The sequence below is a fragment of the Danio rerio genome, chromosome 12 (genome assembly GCF_049306965.1).
Source record: "Danio rerio strain Tuebingen ecotype United States chromosome 12, GRCz12tu, whole genome shotgun sequence".
Taxonomy (NCBI): domain Eukaryota; kingdom Metazoa; phylum Chordata; class Actinopteri; order Cypriniformes; family Danionidae; genus Danio; species Danio rerio.
The window spans coordinates 50,780,001-50,806,279 of record NC_133187.1 but is presented as its reverse complement, the minus strand read 5'-3'; the positions used below and the strand labels follow the sequence as shown (position 1 = coordinate 50,806,279).

At 38.3% G+C, this 26,279-nt stretch overlaps 1 protein-coding gene across 3 annotated transcripts in view; it reads left to right on the top strand.

The window, feature by feature from the left end:
- The window catches only part of sec31b (SEC31 homolog B, COPII coat complex component), a 48,792-nt gene that overhangs the window by 4,761 nt on the left and 17,752 nt on the right, over positions 1 to 26,279 (top strand). For 2 of the 3 annotated variants that reach the window (XM_001921546.9, XM_068224841.2), the window contains exons 4-19: positions 2,694 to 2,889; positions 4,251 to 4,346; positions 6,367 to 6,507; positions 7,446 to 7,588; positions 9,498 to 9,597; positions 10,316 to 10,477; positions 11,985 to 12,137; positions 12,422 to 12,661; positions 13,188 to 13,262; positions 14,429 to 14,515; positions 15,014 to 15,137; positions 16,929 to 17,107; positions 19,137 to 19,263; positions 19,623 to 19,768; positions 20,098 to 20,271; positions 23,291 to 23,416. In XM_001921546.9, the coding sequence (XP_001921581.4) occupies positions 2,694 to 2,889; positions 4,251 to 4,346; positions 6,367 to 6,507; positions 7,446 to 7,588; positions 9,498 to 9,597; positions 10,316 to 10,477; positions 11,985 to 12,137; positions 12,422 to 12,661; positions 13,188 to 13,262; positions 14,429 to 14,515; positions 15,014 to 15,137; positions 16,929 to 17,107; positions 19,137 to 19,263; positions 19,623 to 19,768; positions 20,098 to 20,271; positions 23,291 to 23,416 (2,269 nt within the window). Of the gene's footprint in view, positions 1 to 2,693; positions 2,890 to 4,250; positions 4,347 to 6,366; positions 6,508 to 7,445; positions 7,589 to 9,497; positions 9,598 to 10,315; positions 10,478 to 11,984; positions 12,138 to 12,421; positions 12,662 to 13,187; positions 13,263 to 14,428; positions 14,516 to 15,013; positions 15,138 to 16,928; positions 17,108 to 19,136; positions 19,264 to 19,622; positions 19,769 to 20,097; positions 20,272 to 23,290; positions 23,743 to 24,660; positions 25,257 to 26,279 lie in introns of those variants that run through there. The other variant, XR_012388269.1, reaches the window with a different exon arrangement.

The window sequence follows — 26,279 nt, the reverse complement described above, 5'->3', positions numbered from 1 at the left end:
ACTGTCATCATGGCAAAAATAAAATAAATCAGTTATTAGAGATGAGTTATTAAAATTATTATGTTTAGAAATGTGCTGAAAAAATCTCTCTGTTAAACAGAAATTGAGGAAAAAATAAAGAGGCTAAAATAAAAATTCAGGGGGGCTTATAATTCTGACTTCAACTGTATATATACGTGTGTGTGTGTGTGTGTGTGTGTGTGTGTGTGTGTGTGTGTGTGTGTGTGTGTGTGTGTGTGTGTGTGTGTGTGTGTGTGTGTGTGTGTGTGTGTGTGTGTGTGTGTGTGTGTGTGTATATATATATATATATATATATATATATATATATATATATATACATACATTGAAGGCTTTAAATTTACCCTGATGTCAATAGCAGAAAGGCAGGTTTAACAGCATCTTTAGGGCAGAATGTGTCATGAATGTCGTCATCCTGCGAGACGTGCTGAACATGTTTCTGACACGCCTGTAGAACATCAGTCGCTGAATTATTATCAGTATGTCTGTATATGCAGTTGAAGGCAAAATTATTAGCCCTCCTCTGAAATTTCTCAGATATTTCCCAAGTCATGTTTAGCAGAGCAGTTTTCACAGTGTTTCCCATAATATTCTCCTGGAGAAAGTCTCATTTCTTTTAGTTTGGCTGGAATAACACCAGTTATTAAAAACTAAATGTAAAAACTGCTGTGGTCGATATTATTAGCCCCCTTTAAGTAATAATCATTTTCAGTTGTCTACAGAACCAACCACTGTTGCCTAATTAACTTAGTTAACCATATTACCCTAGTGAAGCCTTTACATGTCACTGTAAGCTGAACACTAGTGTCTTGGAGAATATCTAGTCTAATATTATGTGCTGTCATCATGACAAAGAGAAAAGAAATCAGTTATTAGCATTGCCAGACAGAATATGCTGAACTTTTTGCTATTTATGCCGAAAATCTAACACACAAAATAAAAAATAACTTGACTTTTAAGGTTTACAATCAAAATGTTTACCAGAATCTATAGAAGGTATTTTATATAACACATTCAAATAAAACAGATGATAATACTTTAGATTGTTTCTAAACGTTTGTTTGTTATTCAATATTAAAACTGATATTATTGTGAAAACGGAAAAAAATATAAATATTTGCACACATTTAAATAAGTAATTATTAACACACATTTAGAAATGAGGATCTTTATTAAAGGGATATGAAACCCCCTCGTTTCAGCAGGGTGTTTTCACACCTCTCCTTTGGAAAAAGTCAGAAAATTGGGCGTGTCCAGTTCTGTTTAGGGGGAGTGTCGGAGGAACTAAAGTGGGATGGTGTGGGAGTGTCTATTTGTGCACGCGCGAGTTTCAGAATCAAAACACACACACACATACACACACACACACACACACACACACACACACACACACACACACACACACACACACACACACACACAAACACACACACGGGAGAAAGTGACTGTGTTTACATGGACAACTGTAGTCGAATTATTTGCCAAATGATTAAATGGTGGATTTTAACTGCAGTTTGGCTCTTTCATTCAGGGAATTCATTCATGTTCCTCGCGACAAACGAGATATTTGATTTGAGGAACTGCTGTAAGCGTGTATTTTTCTTGCAATGTTTGATACCGCACGGCGAATGAGAGAAAAAACCCTCCGCATTTCCGGGAAACTGAGATGCACACAGCAGGTAGTGTCAGAAAGCCGCGTGCGTTATTCCGGTCACTAAATGGGGTAAAAACCCTACACGAGGTTAAAGTTTGGTTGTGGTGCTAACATGTTCACACTCTGTGTAATAGTTAGTTTGATACGAACAAACTGAATAAACAAAGAGCACTGGTCACTCACTTACCAAATCTGTAGAGACAGGACAATCACCAGCAACTAGAGCCGCGTCTTTATTAAGAGGAGACGAGCAGCGAATCCGGATCTCAGCGTTTGCAGATGAGAACAGCTCTCAGGTAAACAATAATCCTCCTTAGACACGTAAGTTATTGTTGTCGAGCGTCGCGTACACTGTTAATCCACACGTGACTCCAGCTGAGCTCTCACAGAGAGAAAATGAAAACAAAACTTCACTGCAGCAAACTATAAAAGCAACACTTCACGCTTGTTTTGCCAACACAACGTGGCGTCTCTGTCGTCTAAACACTGTGACAGTAATGAATATTAATGAAGTTGCACAATAGAGCGCGCTGATTGGTTTGAACCAAGCCTTACTCATGCATTAATGCAGCACACTGTAAGACGTAATAAGACACACTCTGGCACAGACGTCCAGTCTGCACGCTGGAATACACGCTATTATGTCATGACCGTGACGCAGCTTCAAAAATTCGTTTCAAACTAGAAGTACGAATTTGCTTGAAATAACGCAAAAACAACCAATTTACACTTTTTAGCAAAATATAGGTGTCCTAATAGTGTTTTTAGCAGTGTGGGACACATATACCACTGTCAACAGCTCAAACACATGTGCTCTGGTGTTTCTTGACTCTTTAAAAGCATCCGCCCCAACCCTCTCCATCATTCTCAGATGGGCCAAATCAAAGGTTATAATGGACCAACTCCAGCCTGCGGGCTCTGCTTTGGGCATCGCTGCTCTAAAGCATTAACAGGAACATCACTCATGCATGATTGTGAGTGTTGTGTGTGTATTTGTGTTGATCTGAGTGTGTGTTTTCAGGTTTCACAGTCTGATCTGGGTGGCGTTTGGTATGGATGTCCAGCCGTCGTCGGGTCGTCTCATCGGAGGCAGTGAGAATGGTAGCGTGACCGTCTTCAATCCCGACGTGATTCTGACCGCAGGAGAGGATGCTGTGATTGGCCAGTCTAATAAACACACGGGACCTGTTCGAGCCCTCGACTTCAACCGCTTTCAGGTAAGCCATATCAACCCTTATGATTAGCTTCAGTATATCATTCATTCATTTTATTTTCACCGTAGTCCCTTTATTAATCAGCGGAATGAACCGCCAACTATTCCAGCATATGTTTTACGCAGTGGATGCCCATCCTGCTGCAGCCCATCACTGGGAAACAACCATACTCAGTCACACACTTACAAACTAGCTTACCCAATTCCCCTATAGCGCATGTGTTTGGACTGTGGGGGAGCACCCGGAGGAAACCCACACCAACACGGGGAGAACATGCAAACTCCACACAGAGACACCAACTGACCCAGCTGGGACTCAAACCATGGACCTTCTTGCTGTGAGGCGATTGTGCTATCCACTGTGCCACTGTGACGATCCATCTAACTTGCTAATCATGCTAATCCATACTGAAAACATGCTAGAAACATGCTAATCCATCCTGGAAGCCTGCTAGCAACATGCTAAACCATACTGGAAATATGAAAGCAACGTGCTATTTCATACTGGAAACATCTAACAACATGCTCATTAATACATAATTTAATCTGTCAACATGTTAATTCACACTATAAAAATGCTAATTCATACTAGAAACATGCTAGCAACATGCTAATTCTTGCTTTAAACATTCATTTGTTCATTTTCTTTTCGGCTTAATCCCTTGTTCAGGGGTCACCACAGCGGAATGAGCCGCCAACTTATCTAGCACATGTTTTATGTAGAGGATGCCCTTCCAGCTGCAACCCAGTACTGGGAAACACCCATACACACATTCACTACAGACAGTTTAGCTCACCCGATTCCTCTATAGCACATGTGTTTGGACTGTGGGGGAAACCGGAGCACCCGGAGGAAACCCACGCCAACACGGGGAGAACATGCAAACTCCACACAGAAACACCAACTGACCCAGCCGAGACTCAAACTAGCAACCTGAGTGCTGTGAGGCAATCGTGCTACCCACTGCGCCACCGTGACGCCCAACATGCTAATTCACACCTGCTAATTACTATTTTAAACATGAAAATAATCATTATTTATCCTAATTAGCTTATTTATCCATACTTTTTAAACTATTTTCAAACTGTTCTGAAGCCACCATGAAGTTGGTCTTCAAATGTTAAAATCTAGCTAATAAATGCACTGGAGGTTAAAATGTGGCCAATGTTACTTGTTGAACCCTAAAGTGTCAATGAGGTCTTAATATCTATGGAAAGAGTGTTATAAAAGTTACTGTTGCAACAAAACCCAAGCAAAACCATCTCACCTTCTTGAACCCAATACCCCAAACTGGCTTTGTGCAACAGGCTTCATGTGTGTTAGTAGACTGACACCAGTTTTATTTAAATTTTCCCTCATCTCAGAGTAATCTGATCGCATCAGGAGCCAATGACTCAGAGATCTACATCTGGGACCTGAACAACTTCAGCAATCCAATGACTCCCGGCACAAAGTCACAGGTACAGCTCGTTTCTGTAGTCTGGCGGCTCTATAATGTTGTGTGTTGTGCAATCATAGCAATATTTGATGGTCAGTAAATGCACTTATGTCTCCGTTCTTCAGCTCTGTGAGGTAAGATGAAGGTGATGGTGATTTTAATGAGTGTGATGTGGGTGTGATGAACCTCTTCTCTTTGCAAATGAAGCTCCTACTAACTCTAAGCAGTGCATTAGTAGTAGGGCTGCACAATATATCGTTTCGGGCGGCATATCGCTATTTGTCAATCTTCAATAGTTGCATCGCAAGATCTGCAATGTCAGCATGGGATTATAAATAACCAAGAACAACATTTCAGAACATTTGTGGAGCCACTGCAAAGTTGAATCTTAATAAAGTGTGAGATTTTGATTCGGATGTGGTTTTAAGACCTTTGACTATAAGAGTTGAAGCCAATTTAAACAATTTGGACTCAAATTATAAGTGAATTTCTAAATCTCAACACTGTACCTTACTGTTAATTCATTTTCATCTCCGTTCCTGTGAAGTTTGAGCTGAAAGTAGCACACTAATAATTAGGGGTGTCACGATTTTTTAATCGAAATCGATCGAAATTTATGCTCCATTTCGATTATCGAATCAAAAAATAGAATCGTTGATGCTGCCACGCCCCCATGTCACGTCAGCTTGGCTTGCCAAGCGGGAAAAAACAGGCTTGTTGAAGTGCTTGTTATACTGCAGAAGCAGGAGACCCGTCGACAGAGCTTAAACCCTCTCCTCTTTCAATGAAGTCGCCGGTGTGGAAGCATTTTGGATTTCCAGTGAGTTATGTTGACAACGTTCGTGTTGTCGACAAAAAAAAACACAGTTTTGCAAGCTCTGCTATGTACGTATTACGTACGGTTCGTCCGATAGACAACACCGGCATCGCGATCCTCCTCTCGCCCCCGTTGCAAATCCGCTGGCGAAAAGTACACACTCAGGCCCTGTTTACACTGTCTTTGTTTTTAAATGGCATTTAGACAACGATTTGACATCCACAGTGGCGTGTAGCATTCCTGAGCAGCCCTCCTTCCTCTCTACCTCTGAAAATGCACATCACGTGACCACACACACACAGACGCACACACAGCCATGCGCTCCAGACAGCAGGTCCAGGCAGTCAGAGGACTGCTTCAATCTTTCACTCACTTGTACTCAGTCATTTTAGCGAACACCTCAGATACTGTTGGCTGGTTCCTGTTGGTTGTGCGTCTTTTTTACCGACGCCATTATAACGACACAGATCACTGCCTATTCACGAGTCCCGCAGAAAAAGTGATTGACAGGTGGTAATTATGTGTGTGTCTTGCCTTTATTCATTTACTGTATGATTTGTTTATGGGTAAAACAAAGACCATGCAGGTCAGGTAGTTTAAACGGTAGGCTACAAATAATTAATTGGTCATTAATTAATTAATTATTCATAATCGAAAATCGAATCGTGCCTTTAGAATCGAAAATGTAATCGAATCGAGGATTTGGAGGATCGTGAAACCCTTACTAATAATGTTCTCTAACTCTCTGAAACTGACCCTCTCAGGCTTTGATCTTAATTGTGGTGTTTTGGTGTCTGTCACTTTAAATGCAAATGAGATTGTGCTCTTTTTAGCAAGAAGGCGGAGCTACAAATGACTATGCATAGATGTTAAACAGCACTAGCAGTGTTCTCAGTGCTGGTCAGGTCTGCATGTGGTCATTGGTCAGTGTGTGTTGATGCTTCTGTCAGTCTATGTGGCTCCTGTCGCTGTTCATCTAAAACTCCACATCTATAATCCTCTGAGTCTATGCTGACATTATCTCTAGCAGCTTAAACACTCAATGCATCGTAATGTCAGTTTTTTCCAGTACTGTGCAGCCCTAATTAGTAGCTGAAAAAACAACGCTAATGGTCCGTACAGCAGCGTGTGTTTGCTGGGATTTGTTGTTCTGGGCTGTTATGGAGTGGTTAGGGACGTCACATGATTCGTCGTGGTGGTTTTAGCATGTTTGTGCATGTGCTAGCCGGCGGAGGACGTGAGCGTGGTGGCCTGGAACAGTCAAGTGCAGCACATTCTGGCCTCCGCAAACCCCAGCGGGAAAGCAGTGGTGTGGGACCTGAGGAAGAACGAGCCCATCATCAAAATCAGCGACCACAGCAACAGGGTAAGCGCATGTTCTGCTCACATTACACCTGAAAATACTGAAATATACTCACGTTTTGAATAAAGGAAACATTTAACGTTGACTTTATTGTCATTAACTTTATTATTTTATTTATATATATATATATATATATATATATATATATGTGTGTGTGTTTTATAGAAAGGTTTAGTTATAGATTTAATGTAGCAAATAAATAAAAATCAATATATATGTACTTTAAAGTTGTTCAAATATTTAAAGTTATATTTATTTTTAATAGTTTGATTCTTTTTAGTTACAGATTTTCATTTTTTTAACTTATGAGTAGATCTAAATATAGCAATAAAAACCATCCAGACAACTAAACTAATAAATAAAATCGCTATGTATACACTTTATAATTATACTTCTGTAAAAAAAAACTATTATAATAATAAGTACAGTTAGTGTGATTTATTTTGTTTATTTATTTATTTATTTTTATTTATTTGTTTTATATATATTTTTATATTGACTTTTTAATCTGTTACTTTAATAGTAAGTTTAGTATATATAAAATTTATAGCCCATTTTGAGGGGATGTAAACAATAACAATGGTTCGAACGCATTTCCTGTTTTACATTTTCAATTTCCATAGCATCCGAGAGTCCTGAACGGTCCACATATTGATAAGGTTATGATAGCTGATTTAACGTTAAGTTATGAATGAATTGCCTCTTGTTACAGTTATGAAATAGTTTAAGAGCAAGCATGAAATATTCATGGCCAAAGACATCGCCACATTGAAATGGTCTATAGTTTTTGCTCTTTATAGATGTGAATTGCTTTGTGATGATGAGAGTATGGATGGGAAATGTGTATGATTGTCATGAAAATAGTGTCACAGTGTGTTGATGATGCAAAAGTTAGCGTTATTTTTTTATGCAGAATATATTGTGTGCATGTGTGTGTTCAGATGCACTGCTCAGGGATGCTGTGGCATCCAGATGTGGCCACTCAGCTGGTTCTGGCCTCAGAGGACGACAGGCTGCCAGTCATCCAGATGTGGGATCTTCGGTTCGCAACATCACCTTTAAAAGTGCTGGAGAACCACACCAGGTAGAGAAACCCTCGTTACTACACAACATTAATAATATCACATCATTATTATTATTATATTTAAATTACTTTTCTGATTGCTTTGTTTGAAAAGTAATTTAACACTTGTGTTGGGTCGTTTTCATCCACTCTGGGCTGATTTTGAGTCTTAATTTGGCCACAGCTTTCTTTCTGTTTTAGCAAATGTGATGATTTTTACATCTTATTGTGACACATATTTTGGGAAAATGCTTTGTTATGCTATTAAAAAATTATTATTATTATTATTATTATTATAGCATAATTTATTACACACAAATGCATTATTATTATTATTATTATAGCATAATTTATTATACACAAATGCATTATTATTATTATTATTATTATTAAAGCATAATTTATTACACACAAATGCATTATTATTATTATTATTATTATAGCATAATTTATTATACACAAATGCATTATTATTATTATTATTATTATTATTATTATAGCATAATTTATTACACACAAATGCATTATTATTATTATTATTATTATAGCATAATTTATTATACACAAATGCATTATTATTATTATTATTATTATTATTATAGCATAATTTATTACACACAAATGCATTATTATTATTATTATTATTATAGCATAATTTATTATACACAAATGCATTATTATTATTATTATTATTATTATTATAGCATAATTTATTACACACAAATGCATTATTATTATTATTATTATTATTATAGCATAATTTATTATACACAAATGCATTATTATTATTATTATTATTTAATCATAATTTATTATACACAAATGCATTATTATTATTATTATTGTATCATAATTTATTATACACAAATGCATTATTATTATTATTATTATTATTATTGTAGCATAATTTATTATACACAAATGCATTATTATTATTATTATTGTTGTTAATTTTACTATTTATTATTATTATTATTTTAATAATATTTTATTATTATGTTATTGTTGTTATTATTATTAATATTATTTATAATCTTATTATTAATATTTTATTATTATTATTATTATTATTACTATTGTTATTAGTATTTATTCATATTTGTATTATTATGATTATTATTATTTTATCATTATTATTGTTATTTTATCTTTATCATCATCATCATCATTATTATTATTATTATTATTATTAGTATTATTGCATAATTTATTATACACCAGAATGCATTATTATTATAATTCTAATAATAATAATAATTATTATTATTATTATTAGTAGTAGTATTATTACTACTATTAATAATAATAATAATAATATTATTATTTATATTAATATTATTATCAATATATTAATATTATTATTATTATTATGCAAAGAGTTGTAGAATTTGTGAATGGGTAATATTTAATTATTCTATTAATTTATTGTACAGTAATTTATAATGATGCATTTTCAGGGTATGATTAAATATGTTATTGTTTTATTATTACAACATTCCATTAATTCTGCAGTTTAAAATTATGAGATTATGAAACTATGTAAACAAATCAGTTTGTGTATGGGTAATATATAATTGTTGTAATAGTAATATTTATTTATATAGTTTGTGTATAATAACTCCGTTATTATTATGCAAAGAATTCCTACATTTGTTTATGGATAATTTTCACTTATTCTAATATAGCATATATATTATATTTTGATACATATTTTGGGAAAATGCTTTGAAATCTTTTGATTGACTTCCCTTTGGTGATGTTGATGCTGTTTTTGCTCTATTGACTTCCATTATAATCACATTTATTGATTGTAAAACCATTAATTGCTCATTACAGGTCAAGGGAATTCAGCTTTTCAGTGAGGGAAAGTCAGGGAATTTGACATTTCAGTGGGAATCCTGATATAATGTGCTGCTCTTTTGATTCTCAGAGGGATTTTGTCGATCTCATGGAGTCAAGCTGATCCTGAGCTCCTGCTGAGCAGCGGGAAAGACAACCGCATCCTGTGCTGGAACCCCAACACTGGAGAGGTACCACACACACACTCTTCACTCTTGCACACACAGACAGACACTCACACACACTCGAGCTTTATTTCTGCACCACTGCCACATCTATGCATTTACATGCTGATTGCATTTGTGATATTATACATGAGGGTCAAATATCAAAGGTTAAACATTTCCCTCAGAATCAAGTCAGTGACTTTGCCATAACACCATTCTCTTTTCTTTACATTTGCCATTAATAAAATATTAATTCTCAATGTGTTTATAAAATATCATTACTTTAATTCAACAGTTTAAAAATAAGCAGCAAATTACAAATAATATACAGTGTTAATATTAATTAATGCATTGAAAACATGGGTTAAAATATTATAAAGTGTGTGTGTCTGTGTATGTATATGTGTGTGTGTTATAAAAAATCTTTATATTACTTTTTATAATTTATTAATTGTATTCAATTATTATTAAATTGTGAAATATAATTCAAGTGTAATCTAGAGTAGTTACAAAAATATAAAAATGTAAAAAAATAAATAAAAAAATGTGCAATGTGTATATAATAGAAATGTTCACATAAACAAATGTTTTCTTCATTTTTCTGACATTATACCATTGAATGTTTGTTTATTTTGTCAAATAGCCATAATCAATATTAAATGTAATGATTGTAATTCAATAGTGTGTGAGGTGATGATGTCTGCAGTGTTGGCCATCACAGCGTTTGTGTGTTGTGTTTTAGGTGATTTATGAGCTGCCGACAGCCAATCAGTGGTGTTTCGATGTGCAGTGGTGTCCTCGAAACCCCGCCCTCCTGTCAGCCGCATCGTTTGACGGACGCATCAGTGTTTACTCTGTTATGGGTGGACGACTGCAGCAGCAGCAGCACAGCACAGTCGACCAGGTCACAATTCACTCTTCATATTCATTCGCATGTTGTTTATATACCGCCTCCCTATACGCCACTCCATCACTTCGGATTCTGACTGTAAAGTAATAATGTGGTTATTCTGCAAAGCTGCTTGGAACGATAATCATTGTAAAAAAAAGTGCAAACTTTTGTTTATGGGTAATATAGAGTTATTCTAATTATAATTAATTATACAGCAACTTTAATAATTATGCATATTAGTGTATAACACAGAAATACTATTGTTATATTACATATTGTCATCATTAAAAATCTGAGTATAAAATGTGATTTTAATATCAATATTAATAAATATATTAAAAATAAATGTATTAATAAAATTTATGGTTAATATTTGATTATTATAATAAGTAATTATATAGAAATCTTTAATAATAATAATAAGTAATAATAATAATGCATTTTGGTGTATAAATTGCGCTATAACAATAAGATTAAGAATTATTATTTTTAATATGATGATGATGATGATGATGATTATAATTATTATTATTGAAATTATTATTATTATTATTATTATTGGTATTATTATTATTATTATTATTATTATTATTATTATTATTATTATTATTATTATTATTATTATGCAAAGAATTATTACATTTGTTTATGGGTAATATTTAATTATATTATAAATTTATTTTACAGTGATTTTAAATGTTGCAATTTTGGGTATAATAAAATATTATTATTGTTATGAATATTATTAATATTATTTTCATTATGCAAAGAATTGTTACATTTGTTTATGGATAATATTTATTTTTATTCTATTGCTTAATTGTACTTTAATTTGTAATGATGCATTTTGTAGTATAATATAAATATTAATTTTATAATTATTACAAAATTTTATTCTGCAGTTTGAAATTGAGATTATGAAATTATGTAAACAAATCAATTTGTTAATGGGTAATATATAATAGTTGTAATGGTAAATTTTAATTACATAGTTTGTGTACAATAAATTACATTTTTCACTATTATTATTATTATTATTATTATTATTATTATTATTATGAAAAGAGTTCTTATGATTGTTTATGGATAATCTTTAATAAAATAATTAGTTGTTCATTCATTTGAAAAATGATGCACTTTACTGCATAATAAAATACATTGATATAAATTTTTTAATAATAATTAAAATAACATTAAATGAATTCCACAGTTTAAAATATTAATTTAATATTATTTAAAATAAATTGTACAACTTAAAATTAATTATGAGAACAAATCAGTTTATGGATAATTTATAATTGTTATAAAAGTAATATTTAATTAAATTGAAGTGTTTAATAATAGCATATTAATGTACAATCAATTATAATTATTATTATTATTATTATCATTATTATTATCATTATTATTATTATAGCCGCATCAGCAAAGTACAATCAACCAGGTACAGTTGTATGGATTATTTGCCAACTTTTCTTTAAGGATTTACGTTTTGCATTGGGTTGTTCTTTATTTTTAGATCTCCGCTTCGTTTGATACTAATGACCCATTTGGGATGGGTCAAACTCTGCCGCCTCTTCAGGTTCCTCAAGCCGCTGTGGAGACCACCATTATTCCTCCGTTAAAAAAGCCTCCAAAGTGGGTGCGGAGGCCTGTAGGAGCATCTTTCGCTGTGAGTATCTCAGGAATACTGTCTGAGTCTGTACCAGGGTGTTATTAATTTATTGAAAATTGAACCATAAAATGTATTTAATTATATATAAATGTAAATATCTATGTAACAAAATAGTTTTGGGTATTTTTGTATATCACATAAATGAAATTATATATATATATATATACTTTTGTTTTTGGATGTGATTAATCTTTGCCCAGCACTGATTAAAATATATATTAATACACATTCACATTCTGAATAGCGACTCCAGCAGTATCTCTGTGTTGTGTCTCCTTCAGTTCGGTGGGAAACTGGTGACCTTTGAGAACCCTAACGTGGCTCCGCCCCAGCAACAACAACCAGCCAATCCACTCCCTCGACAGGTGCATGTGAGTCAGGTTACCACAGAGACAGAGTTCCTCCAGCGCTCCACTGAGCTGCAGATGACGCTGCAGTCCGGATCCTTCAGCAGCTTCTGCCACAGTAAAATCCAGAGCGCTCCGACCGACGCCGAGCAGGACATCTGGAGGTTCCTCATGGTAAATCACACACACAGTAATAAAAATAAAACTACGTATAAAAAAGAGAGACAGAGTGAGTGTGTGTGTGTGTGTGTGTGTGTGTGTATATATATATATATATATATAATTGAACAAGCAAAAATACAATACAAATATATATTTATTGTTTGTTATTCATATTTTTATAATGTATTTTATTTTTAATGATTTGCGCAGTTTCTTTTTATTAAATCTTTTCTACTTTTGGAATTATTGCATAGAGCAGGGGTCACCAATCTCGGTCCTGGAGGGCCTGTGTCTCTGCAGGGTTTAGCTCCAACTTGCCTCAACACACCTGCCTGGGTGTTTCAAGTATACCCAGTAAGAGCTTGATTAGCTTGTTCAGGTGTGTTTGATTAGGGTTGGAGCTAAAATCTGCAGGACACCGGCCCTCCAGGAACGGGTTTGGTGACCCCTGGCATAGATCATCAGCATTTGCATGAGCTGTTTTATAGATATCAGTGTAAATGTTTGACTGATTGTCGTGTTTTTATTTCTGTCACAGGTGAATTTTGAGGATGAAGCGCGTGTGAAGTTTTTGAGGCTTCTGGGATTCAGTAAAGACGAGCTGCAGAGAAAGGTATCGCAGCAAAACGCACAACTCTGAACATCTCCTCTCACACTGCATAAAAAAAAGTCTTGATGATGCTTTAAAAAAATCTTGTTTATCTTGCATGACCTGTCTGTTCATGTCAATTCAAGAGTTCACGCTTATATTTTGCTGATGATAATAGCAGGTTTGGCATGCTGTCCACAGAGAGCAGAGCCGGCCCTCCCTATAAGCAAACTAAGCGCCACTAGGGGGCCCCACCACGCGCCAGTGGTCTGAGCCATTTGCTTGCTGAAATGGTTTTTATTTGCATTGTAAAAATGATCTTTATTGACAGTGCTTTAGCACATCAATAGTTATATATAGTCACAATAAAGAAACAAATATCTATATAAATGATCCTTATTTTATGAACATTGAAAGGTCATTGAAAGGTGAAGGTCATATGATCAAGGAAGCTTGCAGCATCTCGTTTCTCATTTGCATTCTGTGTTCTCATGGTTCAAGTTCATTCTTCAAATGTAACCTGCAAGACGCTCTGGTCATGACATGAACGCGAATCTGTGCACAGACACAGCCATGACCTTTGCTTCATTTCCTGCCCCTCACCTGATATTTTGTTTTAAAAATTGGACTGTGAAAACAATTCTATTCTTCAGGCGGAGGAGCAGAACATGTCGATGAGACATTATTCTGCTTAGGGCCCCCAAATGTTCAGGGCTGGCCCTGCCAAAACCCTGAGCTCGAAGATAATTTAGCCCAGGGCTCCCGCCTGGTCAATGAGCATGTAAGGAGGTACGAGATCAGGTAGTTCTGAAGAGCTCCCCCTCGTAAAGGAGGAAATGGGGGGATGGTGGGATTCTTTAAAAAATTGAGATAAGGGAGTAATGCTAGACGGGATATCTATAGTGAGTTTGGAATGATCCGATTGGCTTGCTAATGATTACAGATGAGAGACCAGCTGCGATCAATCATATCATGTGCTCCTCTCGAAGTTAATTTGTGAAACTTCACTATGCATGTCGAATGTGTGTTATAAATGTGTGTTGTATATAAATGTTTATTGTCTGCAAGTGTGTCGTCGTATTTTGCACTATCTGCACCCAAGCTTTGCATCATCACATGTGCTGCTGCTGAAGTGACTATAAAAGCGATGTGATTTGAGTTTGTATTGAGCTGTTGTGTGTTTTCTGCAGATCTCCGCTTGTTTGGGAAGGAAACTTCAACCCAACGGTTTAGATGTGAATGATCTTGCAGAGAAGATGCAGACACTTTCAGATCAGGTGTGTTAAAACTCCAAAGCAACGCGCGTGTCAGTCTGCATTAGCTCTGTTCAATGCACAAACTGTAATATAGCAAAAACATCAGGTAATAAGAAGAGCATCACCTCCTCAGCTCCTGCTAAACATGCATGGATATCACTGAGAGAAGTGGAGTGTGCTGCACTGTTGGCATTCTCCACTGGGCTGACCTCCTCTAATCAATGAGCTGCGCTTCAGTAGACCAAACGCAATGAATGCGATGGCTTTTAGATGCATGAGACTGGAGCGCAGACAGATGCTCAAGAAAGATCTGGAGGGAATAATAATAGAGGAATAATGCTGAAGCACTGTGATGACGGACTGACGGAGAGCTGGGGCCTTTTACAATCAGCACAACAACATCTCACATCTGACACACTGGAAAGCTGCAAACATGGAGAGCTCCAAAATGTGCATGAGTATATTTAGCAGGGAAACATGGCTGTTGTTAAATCTTCATGTGATTTCTCCTTGTATCAGAGAGCAGATGAGTGCGCCGGAGCTGCTGACGGTTTGCCCGGCGGTGAATCTCCTGCTGATTTCTTCAGTCAGCTGCCGAAGAAAGAGAAAGACAAACAGCCCTTCCAGATCCCCGTATCCTCAGGTGAACACTGCATTTATTTACTTATTCATTTAGCAGATGCTTTTATCTAAAGAGAAGTATAAAATAAATATGTCGAATCATCAGAGAGCAGCAGTATGTTGATCATTAAGGGGTTAGTTCACTCAAAAATCACTCGTTTCATTATGTGCTCATCCTCAAGGCTTCATTCATTCATTCATTTTCCTTCGGCTTAGTCCCTTATTCATCAGCGGTCGCCACAGCGGAATGAACCGCCAACTATTCCAGCATATGTTTTACACAGCGGATGCTCTTCCAGCTGCAACCCAGTACTGAGAAACACCCATACATATTCATTCACCCACACACACACACTCATACACTAGGGCCAATCTAGTTGATCAGTTCCCCTATAACGCATGTGTTTGGACTGTAACCGTAGCACCCGGAGGAAACCCACGCCATCACGGAGAGAACATGCAAACTCCACACAGAAACACACACTGACCCAGCCGAGACTCGAACCAGTGACCTTCTTGCTGTGCTACCCACTGCACCACCCTCCTCAAGGCTTCATAGGTGTAAATGACTGTCTTCTTTCAGTTGAATAGAGTTATTTTAATAATTATCTTATATTTACATTGTCATTTAGTAGACGGTTTATCCAAAGCGACTTAAAATCGCAGGCTTTTCCAGCTCAGTGTCAGTAATGTCAACCATTGGCTAATTTTAATCAGCACTCCAGAAGTAGTTCAGTGAAGAGCTTCCATACTAAATAAAAGTGCCTCAGACAGATATCCAACATATAAACCTCCTGCAACCACCGTCATCTACTCTTTTTGCGGTGTATTTTTTGATGCATTAGTTCAACTATCTGGAGTGTGTGTGTGTGTTTCTTTTTTTAATATATAAGGTTAATGCACCTCAAAAAAAGATGAACAATTATGTTTCATAAAACTTTTCAGAGTCCCTAAGAAATTAAAATGCAGGTTTTTTAGGTGTTGTTATCAGTATGTTTTAAGGCAGGGGTGTTAAAGTCAATTCCCGGAGGGCCAGAGCCCTGCACCGTTTAGTTTCAGCCTTGCTTCAACACACCTGTCTGTAGGTATCAAACAAGCCTAAAGCACTCAATTAGTTTGATCAGGTGTGTTTAATTAGGGGTGGAGCTGCGGCCCTCCAGGAACTTGCTTTGACACATGTGTTTTATGGATATCTATATGCTAGCATGCTCCGAAACAGTGACAGAATTCACATTTGGGAATGAACCGCCAACTAATACAGCATGTTTTACACATCGGATGGCCTTCCAGGCGCAACCCAGTACTGAGAAACACCCATACACACTCATTCACACACACACTCAGACACTACGGCCAATTTAGTTCATCAATTCCCCTATAGCGCATGTGTTTGTGGGGGGGGGGGGGGTCACTGGATTCACTAAAGGAGACCTTAAAAAGGCCCAAACATTGTGTATTTAAGGCCTTGCAGATGAGTAAATAATCAATTTTTACATTTTTTTTATGAACTAACACTTTAATAGGTCAAGATCAGGTCATATCCAGATAGTCATATAAACAGAGGTTAGTTAAGTTAGTTAACTTTTCATTTGTCCCCGTAAGGAAATTTAATTTGTCTCAGAGACCTCTGACATTTCACATTTGGCATTTATATAAATAAATCATTTAAAAAAAACATGCTACCCCTACTCTAAATAAATATCCAGTCTATTAGCTGTAACTGTCTAAGTTGAAGCTTTTTCCATATACAGTCAGTCCATACATCCCACTTAAGTTTATTGTATGTCTATTTTGTTACTACCTGTGTGTGCAGATACAGACGGTTTGATCAGTCAGGCGCTGTTAGTGGGAAACTTCGAGGGCGCTGTGGATCTGTGTCTGAATGACGGTCGGTTTGCGGAGGCCATCCTTCTGTCCATCAGCGGAGGAGAAGAACTGCTGAAGAAAACCCAGCAGAGATACCTGCAGCGACAGACCAACAGCATCTCCATGGTGAGCCGGCATCACTGATGACAGCACATTTCAGCATCAAATCACTTTCATTCAAAGCACATTTACTCAAGCGCAGACAAAGCAATGAAGGTTATATGGGAATAACTATAATTATATCACATTTCCTAGTTGTTAAAATTAATGCTATATTCAAATGATTTTTTTGAAACGTTACATCAAACAATATTCGTGAAAGATTGCTTGATATATTTTTAGGGGGGAGGCAATGCATTTTGCAGCAATACACAAATCATAAAGGATCATGCTAAATTAAGACATTTATTACGTTTATAACTGTAAATATATCTTGCTTAATTTTGTTTTTGGGACAACTTTATAGTATCTCAGTATTTTTCATTATTTTTTATTCAGATTCCTAATTAAAATCCTAAAAATCGGCTCTGGTTTTGTGGACCAGAGTCACACAGACACGAACAGTATTACACTTTAGTTTTTATAGGAGGTCAGATTTTATGAACAATCACAGATTAGAAGATCAGAGTCAGTTTTATATAAATCTATATAAACAAACGTAATTTTAGTTTTTATTATCATCATTATCAACAACAAATAATCTGGGTGATCATCCTTTTATTTATTTGTTTTTGTATTTATTTATATATTTATTATTAATTTTATCATCAACAACAACAAATCTTGGTTATCATCATTCTATTTATTATTAATATATATATATATATATATATATATATATATATATATATATATATATATATATATATATATATATATATATTTATTTATTTATTTTTGTCCTTTTAGTAATATTATACATTACTATTACTACAATACTAATATTATTGTAGTAACAATTATAGTATATAGTACATAGTATCATAGTTTACTATAACTACTATAAAGGTGCAGTGTGTAAGTTTGACACCCAGTGGTTGGACTAGGTATTGCACTCCTGGATCAAAACAAACGCAAGTGCAGGTTGCCAGATTGAGGACAGGAGCGAGTGATTTTAACAGTGTTCTAAATATAAGCAACGGCCCCCGATAGAAGGAATATTTTCCATATTAGAAGGAGTTTTTGTACAAACCAGCACCTCATGTGCTTTATTCAGTGTTAATAATGCGAGTCTGAATGCCATTTTAAATGACATTTATTGCCGTACAACTGAAAGCAGCAGCAGATAGTTCAGCTCAGATCTGGAGAATAAAATAAAGCGTTTGAGATTGAACTTTAGAACTGAACACACAGGCTATCAGTGATTCAGCATTTACATTTAATCATGTTAATGAGGTTTAAGGTGTATTAATTAGATTATAAACCATAACATTTCACTGGAGTGCAGCGAGGGCACTATTCTGCTCTTCTGAATGGCTTAATTTACAATTCTGTCGTGTTTCGTCTGCTGCAAACAGCCAAATTGTTGATCACTGTGTTTCTTATCATCTAGCGTGTTGTTAGGACACACGGGGTTGCAATGTGACCTGCTCACCTTATGTTTACACTTGTAATATTTATATTATCTGCTCATTAATAACCTCATGTGGAACTCTGAATCTGAGTCTCATTTCAGAGTCTGCTACTGTCCACCAGAGGGCGCATTTCAGTCACAGATGCATGCTTAGAGAGCCTTCCTGACTGAATGAATGAAATACACATTTTTCCACCATCTGGCAACCCGGGGTGCTGAAATATAATTGGCTAAACTGGCATTGGGCGGGTTAAAGAGACCAAAACAAAGACAGGCGTTCTGGCACTAATGCGCATGTTCACAGCAGAATATCTGACTTCAGCATTGTGTCTCAGATAAACAAGCATGTTCACATTGTATTCATGCCACATGTATGATGCTGTTTTTATGCTTTACAAGAGTCAAAAACTGACATACAGCACCTTTAATTATTATTATTAGTTGTTGTTATTGTAAAAGTATTGAAGTAGTTTTTTATTACTATTATTATACTAATATTATTATGATACTAATTTTACCAATGGTTTTATTATTTGTATTATTATAATAATCTAATTAAAGGTATATTTAATTTCTCCACAGCTGATCTCGTCAGTAGTGACACAGAACTGGCGTGATATCGTTCAGAGCTGTGAGCTTGATAACTGGAAGGAGGCGTTAGCAGCGTTGCTAACCTACGCTAACCCGGAGGAGTTCGCTAGTCTGTGCGGTGAGACTCCTCGATATCAGACCATTCAGACTTTCATTGAGTGTGCATGTGTATCTGTTTGGAATGTGTGTATGCGTGTCCGCCTCCATGTCCGTTTGTGTGTGTGTCTGTTTGTCTGACTGTATGATGCGTCTCTGCTGTGTGCATGTGTGTCTATGTGTGTGCGCATGCATGTTTGTGTACGCCTTTGTGCTTTTGAATTTGAGTGTGTGTGCATGTGTGTCTTTGTATGTGTGTATGTGTCTGTTTGTTTGTACATGTGTGTCTGTCTGTCTGTGTGTATTTGTATTGATATGTCTTTAAGTGTGTGTGTGTGTGTGTGTGTGTGTGTGTGTGTGTGTGTGTGTGTGCGCGCGCAGATACTCTGGGCTCTCGTCTGGAGGCTGGCGGCTCAGAGAAGCTCTGTCTGCAGGCCTGTCTGTGCTTCATCTGCTCGGGGAACATCGAGCGTCTGGTGGACTGCTGGACACTGCAGAGAGACTGCTCATCACCACTCGCTCTCGAGGTCACACACACACACACACACACACTCCGACTGTAACTCTGTGTCCTATATCAGTTCCTTATTTTCAGTTCATGATGACAGCACATAATATTAGACTAGATATTCTTCAAGACACTAGTGTTCAGCTTAAAGTGACATGTAAAGGCTTCACTAGGGTAATTAGGGTAAAGTTAGGGTAATTAGGCAAGTCATTGTATAACAGTGGTTTGTTCTGGAGACAATCCAACACTAATATTGCTGAAGGGGCCAATAATATTGACCTTAACATGACTTTAAATCAATTATAAACTGCTTTTGCTTAATTGTGTGTGTGTGTGTGTTGTCTGCAGGATCTGGTGGAGAAGGTGATGATCCTGAGGAAGTCTATTGAGCGTCTGCGTAACACTGAGGTGTGTGTGCGCAGCTCAGCGCTGACCCAGAAGCTCATCCAGTACTCCAGTATTCTGGCATCTCAGGGCAGCCTGAGCGCAGCACTGAACTACCTGCCCAGTGACTCCGACCAGGTACACACACACACACACAGCTGGGAAGGCGCTTTCTTCATTTGTTTGCACTGTGAGCAAATGCAGCGTGATTTTTAATGTTGTGAGGATTTGCCACACATTTGCCGTCAAACCAATGAGGATCTTTTCTTACGGCCCATACACACGGGGCGTCAGCGTCAACGCTTCCCTTTCACTTTGAATGGGTGATGTCAGGCCTTGCCAAACTGCATTGTTGATCCGTCGGCACCGCTTTAGAGGCGTTGCTCGCTGCAGAAGTTGGGACTAGCTCAACTTTTCAAGTGCCGACGGAAGCATCAGCCAATCAGTTCGCTGAATGCAAATGCTCCTGCTAGACAGAGGCCTATTGCTGACTGAATTTCATTGGCTGACGCTGATATGACGATCGCTTCAGCCCCAACTTCAGACATGCCTTCAGTCAAGCGTTGCAGCTGAAGCCCCGTGTGAATGGGGCGTTAAAGGTGCAGTATGTAAATATGACACCCAGTGGTTGAACTAGGAACTGCACGCCTGGTTCAAAACACATGCAAGTGCAGGTTGCCAGGATGACTACATCTACAGAAGTGTGCCTGACTATTGAGCCTAAAGTCGGGTTTACGTTGTCTACTAAATAAAAGCAACGACACACGATAGGAGTATTCTCCATATTAAAATGAGATTTGTCCTAACCAACACCTGGAATCAGTAAATTAGAAAGGGCTTCTGTTTCTCACAGCTGAACAACAGAAAACTGACAATGCTCAGCTACAGCTCATGTGCTTTATTCAGAGTGAAATGCCAATAATGTGAGTCTGACATGACATTTATTACCACACTACTGAAAGCAGCAGCAGATAGTACAGCTCAGATCTGGAGAATAAAATAAAGCGTCTGAAACTGAACGTCAGAACTGAGACTCAGTGCAAACCAACACATATCAGTGATTCAGCACCTACATTTAAGGGCGTACTCACACTATGCTATCCGAACCGTGCCCAGGCCCGTTTCCCGGATCGTTTGAGAAGTGTGAGTGCGCTGAATCGGGCACAGGCACGGTTCACTTGGCCGGCCCTGGCCTGAATGGAAGAGGTGTGCCTGAACGCGGTTCACTTGGGCTTTGAAACTGAAACTGAAAGCGAGACGTGACTTTAAGGGGCTGTTTCATATGGATTTATTAATCATTCTTCTGTTCAGTGAACACAACATGCCGTACTTTATTAAAGATGAGAACTCCTCACTGCACGACAGCTGCACCTTCAGCAGACCTCCTCATTCCTGCAGCACGAGGGCTTTATGATTGTTTATGAGTGCCAAAAGTGGCGGATGTGTTCGGCGAAATATCTGACTGCGTGTCCCCGCATCCCTAAGGACTGTTTGGCGAAATATTTGACTGCATGTCAATCAACTGACACGATATAACTAGAGAAATCTCCACTGTGCTGCTGAGTGAGAGAGCGCTTCTCACTGAACAGCGCAGCAGCGATGACGTAAGCATGCCAAAGCCCGATTGTGGTGTGAGTGCGGCCGTCAGGGGACAACATTAGATTATAAAGCTCAGCATTGTGCTGGAGTGCACTATTCGGCTCTTCTGAATGGCTGTGTTTACATTTCTGTCCTGTTTCGTTTGGTGTTTACACTCCTAATATTTATAATATTTGCTAATTAGTAACCTCATGTGGAACTCTGAATCTGCGTCTCATTTCAGAGTCTGCTACTGTCCACCAGAGGGCGCATTTCAGTCACTGACACGTGCTTAGATAGCCTTCCTGACTGAATGAGTGAAATACGCTGCTTTCCACCATCTGGCAACCCGGGGTGCTGAAATATAATTGGCTAAACTGGCATTGGGCGGGTTTAATGACCAAAACAAAAGCTGTTTCTCAATATGCGTTCGCGTGAAACTTTCCGGATGTGATCTTGATATCGAGGACGCACTGATGCAGACTTGAGCACCGAACTCGCTCTGGAAGTCCCAGAAGTCATTGCGACTGGAGGTGGGAAGCGCAGCATTTTATCTAGATTTATTATTAAAGTTCATAGATATGAATTATTTACCTCAGGAGTTTCCCTAAAGGAAACGGTGAAAGTAAACATTACCATGGACATCTTAATAAAGGAATAAACACATTAAGGTTTTTTTTTTTTGCTGAAATTTGTATTAAAATCTGTCTTATTTATATTGTGCAGAGTATATTTATAATGTTTTTATGCAAATATATGTTTTGAAAAGGGGAAAAACAATAAATGGTTATATGAATGCTGTAATGTTTAAATAATTTCCATTTAAAATGCGTGAAGTTCACGTGACCATCAGGAAGAACGCAGCATCTCAATTCTCAAAGGACGCGTTCTCTGCCCTCGCCGTCTCCTGAGTTCGTTCTTCCGAGGATACCTGGCAAGACCGCTCTCCACAAGAACACAAGTCCGTTCTCTGCGTTCTTGGAATTGAGAAACAGCCAAAGACAGCCGCTCCGGCACGTAACACACATGCTCACTGCAGAATATCTAACTTCAGCGTTGTGTTTCAGATAAACAAGCATGTTCACTGAGCATATGATGCTGTTTACATGCTTTAGAAGAGTCAGAAACGTACATGCAGCACCTTTATTTGCTGCTGTTTTTTGTTGAAATTGGACTAATTATACAAAGACTCTGTGTGTGCTCAGAGAATGAAGTGCTAGAGTTCAGATCGAGCTAGATTTGTTTATATTCATGATTGCCTTCCCTTAACGCAGGCATGTCCAAACTCGGTCCTGGAGGGCCGGTGTCCTGCAAAGTTTAGTTCCAACCCCAATCAGACACACCTGGGCTAGCTAATCAAGCTCTTACTAGGCTTTCTAGAAACTTCCTGCAGGTGTGTTGAAGCAAGCTGGAGCTCTGCAGGACACCGGCCCTCCGGGACCGAGTTTGGACACCCTTGCCCTAAAGCAGCACCTACTCTGTGTTGGAAGGAATATAATTTCTGCATTGGTTGTGGCACAGATTAGATTAGTCATCAGTGTAGTAACCGTGTGTGTGTGTGTGTGTGTGTGTGTTCCAGGCTGCAGTTCGGATGTTGAGGGACAGACTGTCACACGCCAAAGGAGAAATACAGCAGAAACCCTCAGCTCCAGCAGGAGGCGCTAAACCTGCACCAAACACACACACTCCTGCAGCGCACACAACGGTGAGGATAAAACACACACACATTTCTGCAGTGCACACAACAGTGAGGATAAAACACACACACATTTCTGCAGTGCACACAACGGTGAGGATAAAACACACACACACTCCTGCAGCACACACAACGGTGAGGATAAAACACACACACTCCTGCAGCACACACAACGGTGAGGATAAAACACACACACTCCTGCAGCACACACAACGGTGAGGATAAAACACACACACTCCTGCAGCACACACTACGGTGAGGATAAAACACACACACTCCTGCAGCACACACAACGGTGAGGATAAAACACACACACTCCTGCAGCACACACAACGGTGAGGATAAAACACACACACTCCTGCAGCACACACAACGGTGAGGATAAAACACACACACTCCTGCAGCACACACAACGGTGAGGACAAAACACACACACTCCTGCAGCACACACAACGGTGAGGACAAAACACACACACACATTTCTGCAGTGCACACAACGGTGAGGATAAAACACACACACATTTCTGCAGTGCACACAACGGTGAGGATAAAACACACACACATTTCTGCAGTGCACACAACGGTGAGGACAAAACACACACACACATTTCTGCAGTGCACACAACGGTGAGGATAAAACACACACACATTTCTGCAGTGCACACAACAGTGAGGATAAAACACACACACATTTCTGCAGCGCACACAACAGTGAGGATAAAACACACACACACTCCTGCAGCACACACAACGGTGAGGATAAAACACACACACTCCTGCAGCACACACAACGGTGAGGATAAAACACACACACTCCTGCAGCACACACAACGGTGAGGATAAAACACACACACTCCTGCAGCACACACAACGGTGAGGATAAAACACACACACTCCTGCAGCACACACAACGGTGAGGATAAAACACACACACTCCTGCAGCACACACAACGGTGAGGACAAAACACACACACACATTTCTGCAGTGCACACAACGGTGAGGATAAAACACACACACATTTCTGCAGTGCACACAACGGTGAGGATAAAACACACACACATTTCTGCAGTGCACACAACGGTGAGGACAAAACACACACACACATTTCTGCAGTGCACACAACGGTGAGGATAAAACACACACACACATTTCTGCAGTGCACACAACGGTGAGGACAAAACACACACACACATTTCTGCAGTGCACACAACGGTGAGGATAAAACACACACACACTTCTGCAGCACACACAGTGGTGAGATACTCCTGAGCATGAGTGTGTGTGTGTCTTAGAGTTGTGTACATGACATTTTCAGCCAAAAAGCAGGACACTTCTTGTTTGTTTTGAGTCTGTGTGTGTTTGTGTGTCGGGTTGTCTGTGCAAAAAGCTGTGATGTGGAACATTTGTCTGTTTGTGTTCGATTAGTGTGTGTGTTTGTGAGTGTATTTGATTGTGAATGTATGTGTTTGTGTTAGTGTGTTTCTGTGTGTGTGTCTGTGTCAATGTCAGTTTGTGCCTGTGTCATTGTGACGTGGAACCTTTCCATTTTTGGTTACATCATTGTTGTGTAAACAGCCTTGGTCTCTGTGCGAGTGTGTGTGTGTGTGTGTGTGTGTGTGTGTTGTCCATAACTGATCATCAGATGTTGTTTGCTCTCTGATGGCCTTCAGGAATGTGTTTATATCAGATGTTATGAAAGTGTACAGTGAATGTTTGCGCAGTGCTGTCTCCATCAGTCCGTCTAACTCATTTCCAGCTGATTTTACTGGGTCATGCTCTGATTTCATCTCTCCAGAGAGTCTCTGTCCTCACTGAGCTCACCGTTTCATAACCTGATGCTGTAATTTACATTCTTTCAGTATTTTGAAAGCGTTGCAAAACTAACATGATGACAACTTTGTTCATACTCTGAATAATAATTCACTTGCTTATCGAAATTGATTACCCAGTTTTGTTTTAGTATGATTTGTTTGCTATTATAATATTGCAATTGGCCACTTTATTAGGTACTAGTAGCGGGTTGGACCCCTTTTGCCTTCAGAACTGCTTAAATCCTTCATGGCAGAGATTCAACAAGCTACTGGAAATATTCCTCAGAGATTTTGCTCCATATTGTCATGATAGCATCACACAGTTGCTGCAGATTTGTCGGCTGCACATCCATGATGCCAATCTCCCGTTCCACCACATCCCAAAGCTGCTCTATTGGATTGAGCTCTGGTGACTGTGGAGGCCATTTGAGTACAGTGAACTCATCGTCATGTTCAAGACACCAGTCTGAGATGATTGAGCTTTATGACATGCTGCGTTATCCTGCTGGAAGTAGCCATCAGAAGATGGAGACACTGTGCTCATAAAGGGATGGACATGGTCAGCAGCAATACTCAGGTAGGCTGTGGCGTTGATGCTCAATTGGTACTAATGGACCCAAAGAAAATCTCCCCCACACCATTACACCACCACCACCAGCCTGAACCGCTGATACAAGGCAGGATGATCCATGCTTTCATGTTGTTGAGGCCAAATTGTGAGCCGAGCATCCGAATGTGTCAGCAGAAATGGAGACTCATCAGAGCAGCAACGTTTCTCCAATCTTCTATTGTCCAGTTTTGGTGAGTCTGTGTGAATTGTAGCCTCAGTTTCCTGTTCTTAGCTGACAGGAGCGGCACCCGGTGTGCTCTTCTGCTGCTGTAGCCCATCCGCCTCAAGGTTGGACGTGTTGTGTGTTCAGAGATGCTCTTCTGCAGAGCTCGGTTGTAACGAGTGCTTATTTGAGTTACTGTTGCCTTTCTATCAGCTGGAACCAGTCTGGCCATTCTCCTCTGACCTCTGGCCTCATCAACAAGGCATTTGCGCCCACAGAACTGCCGC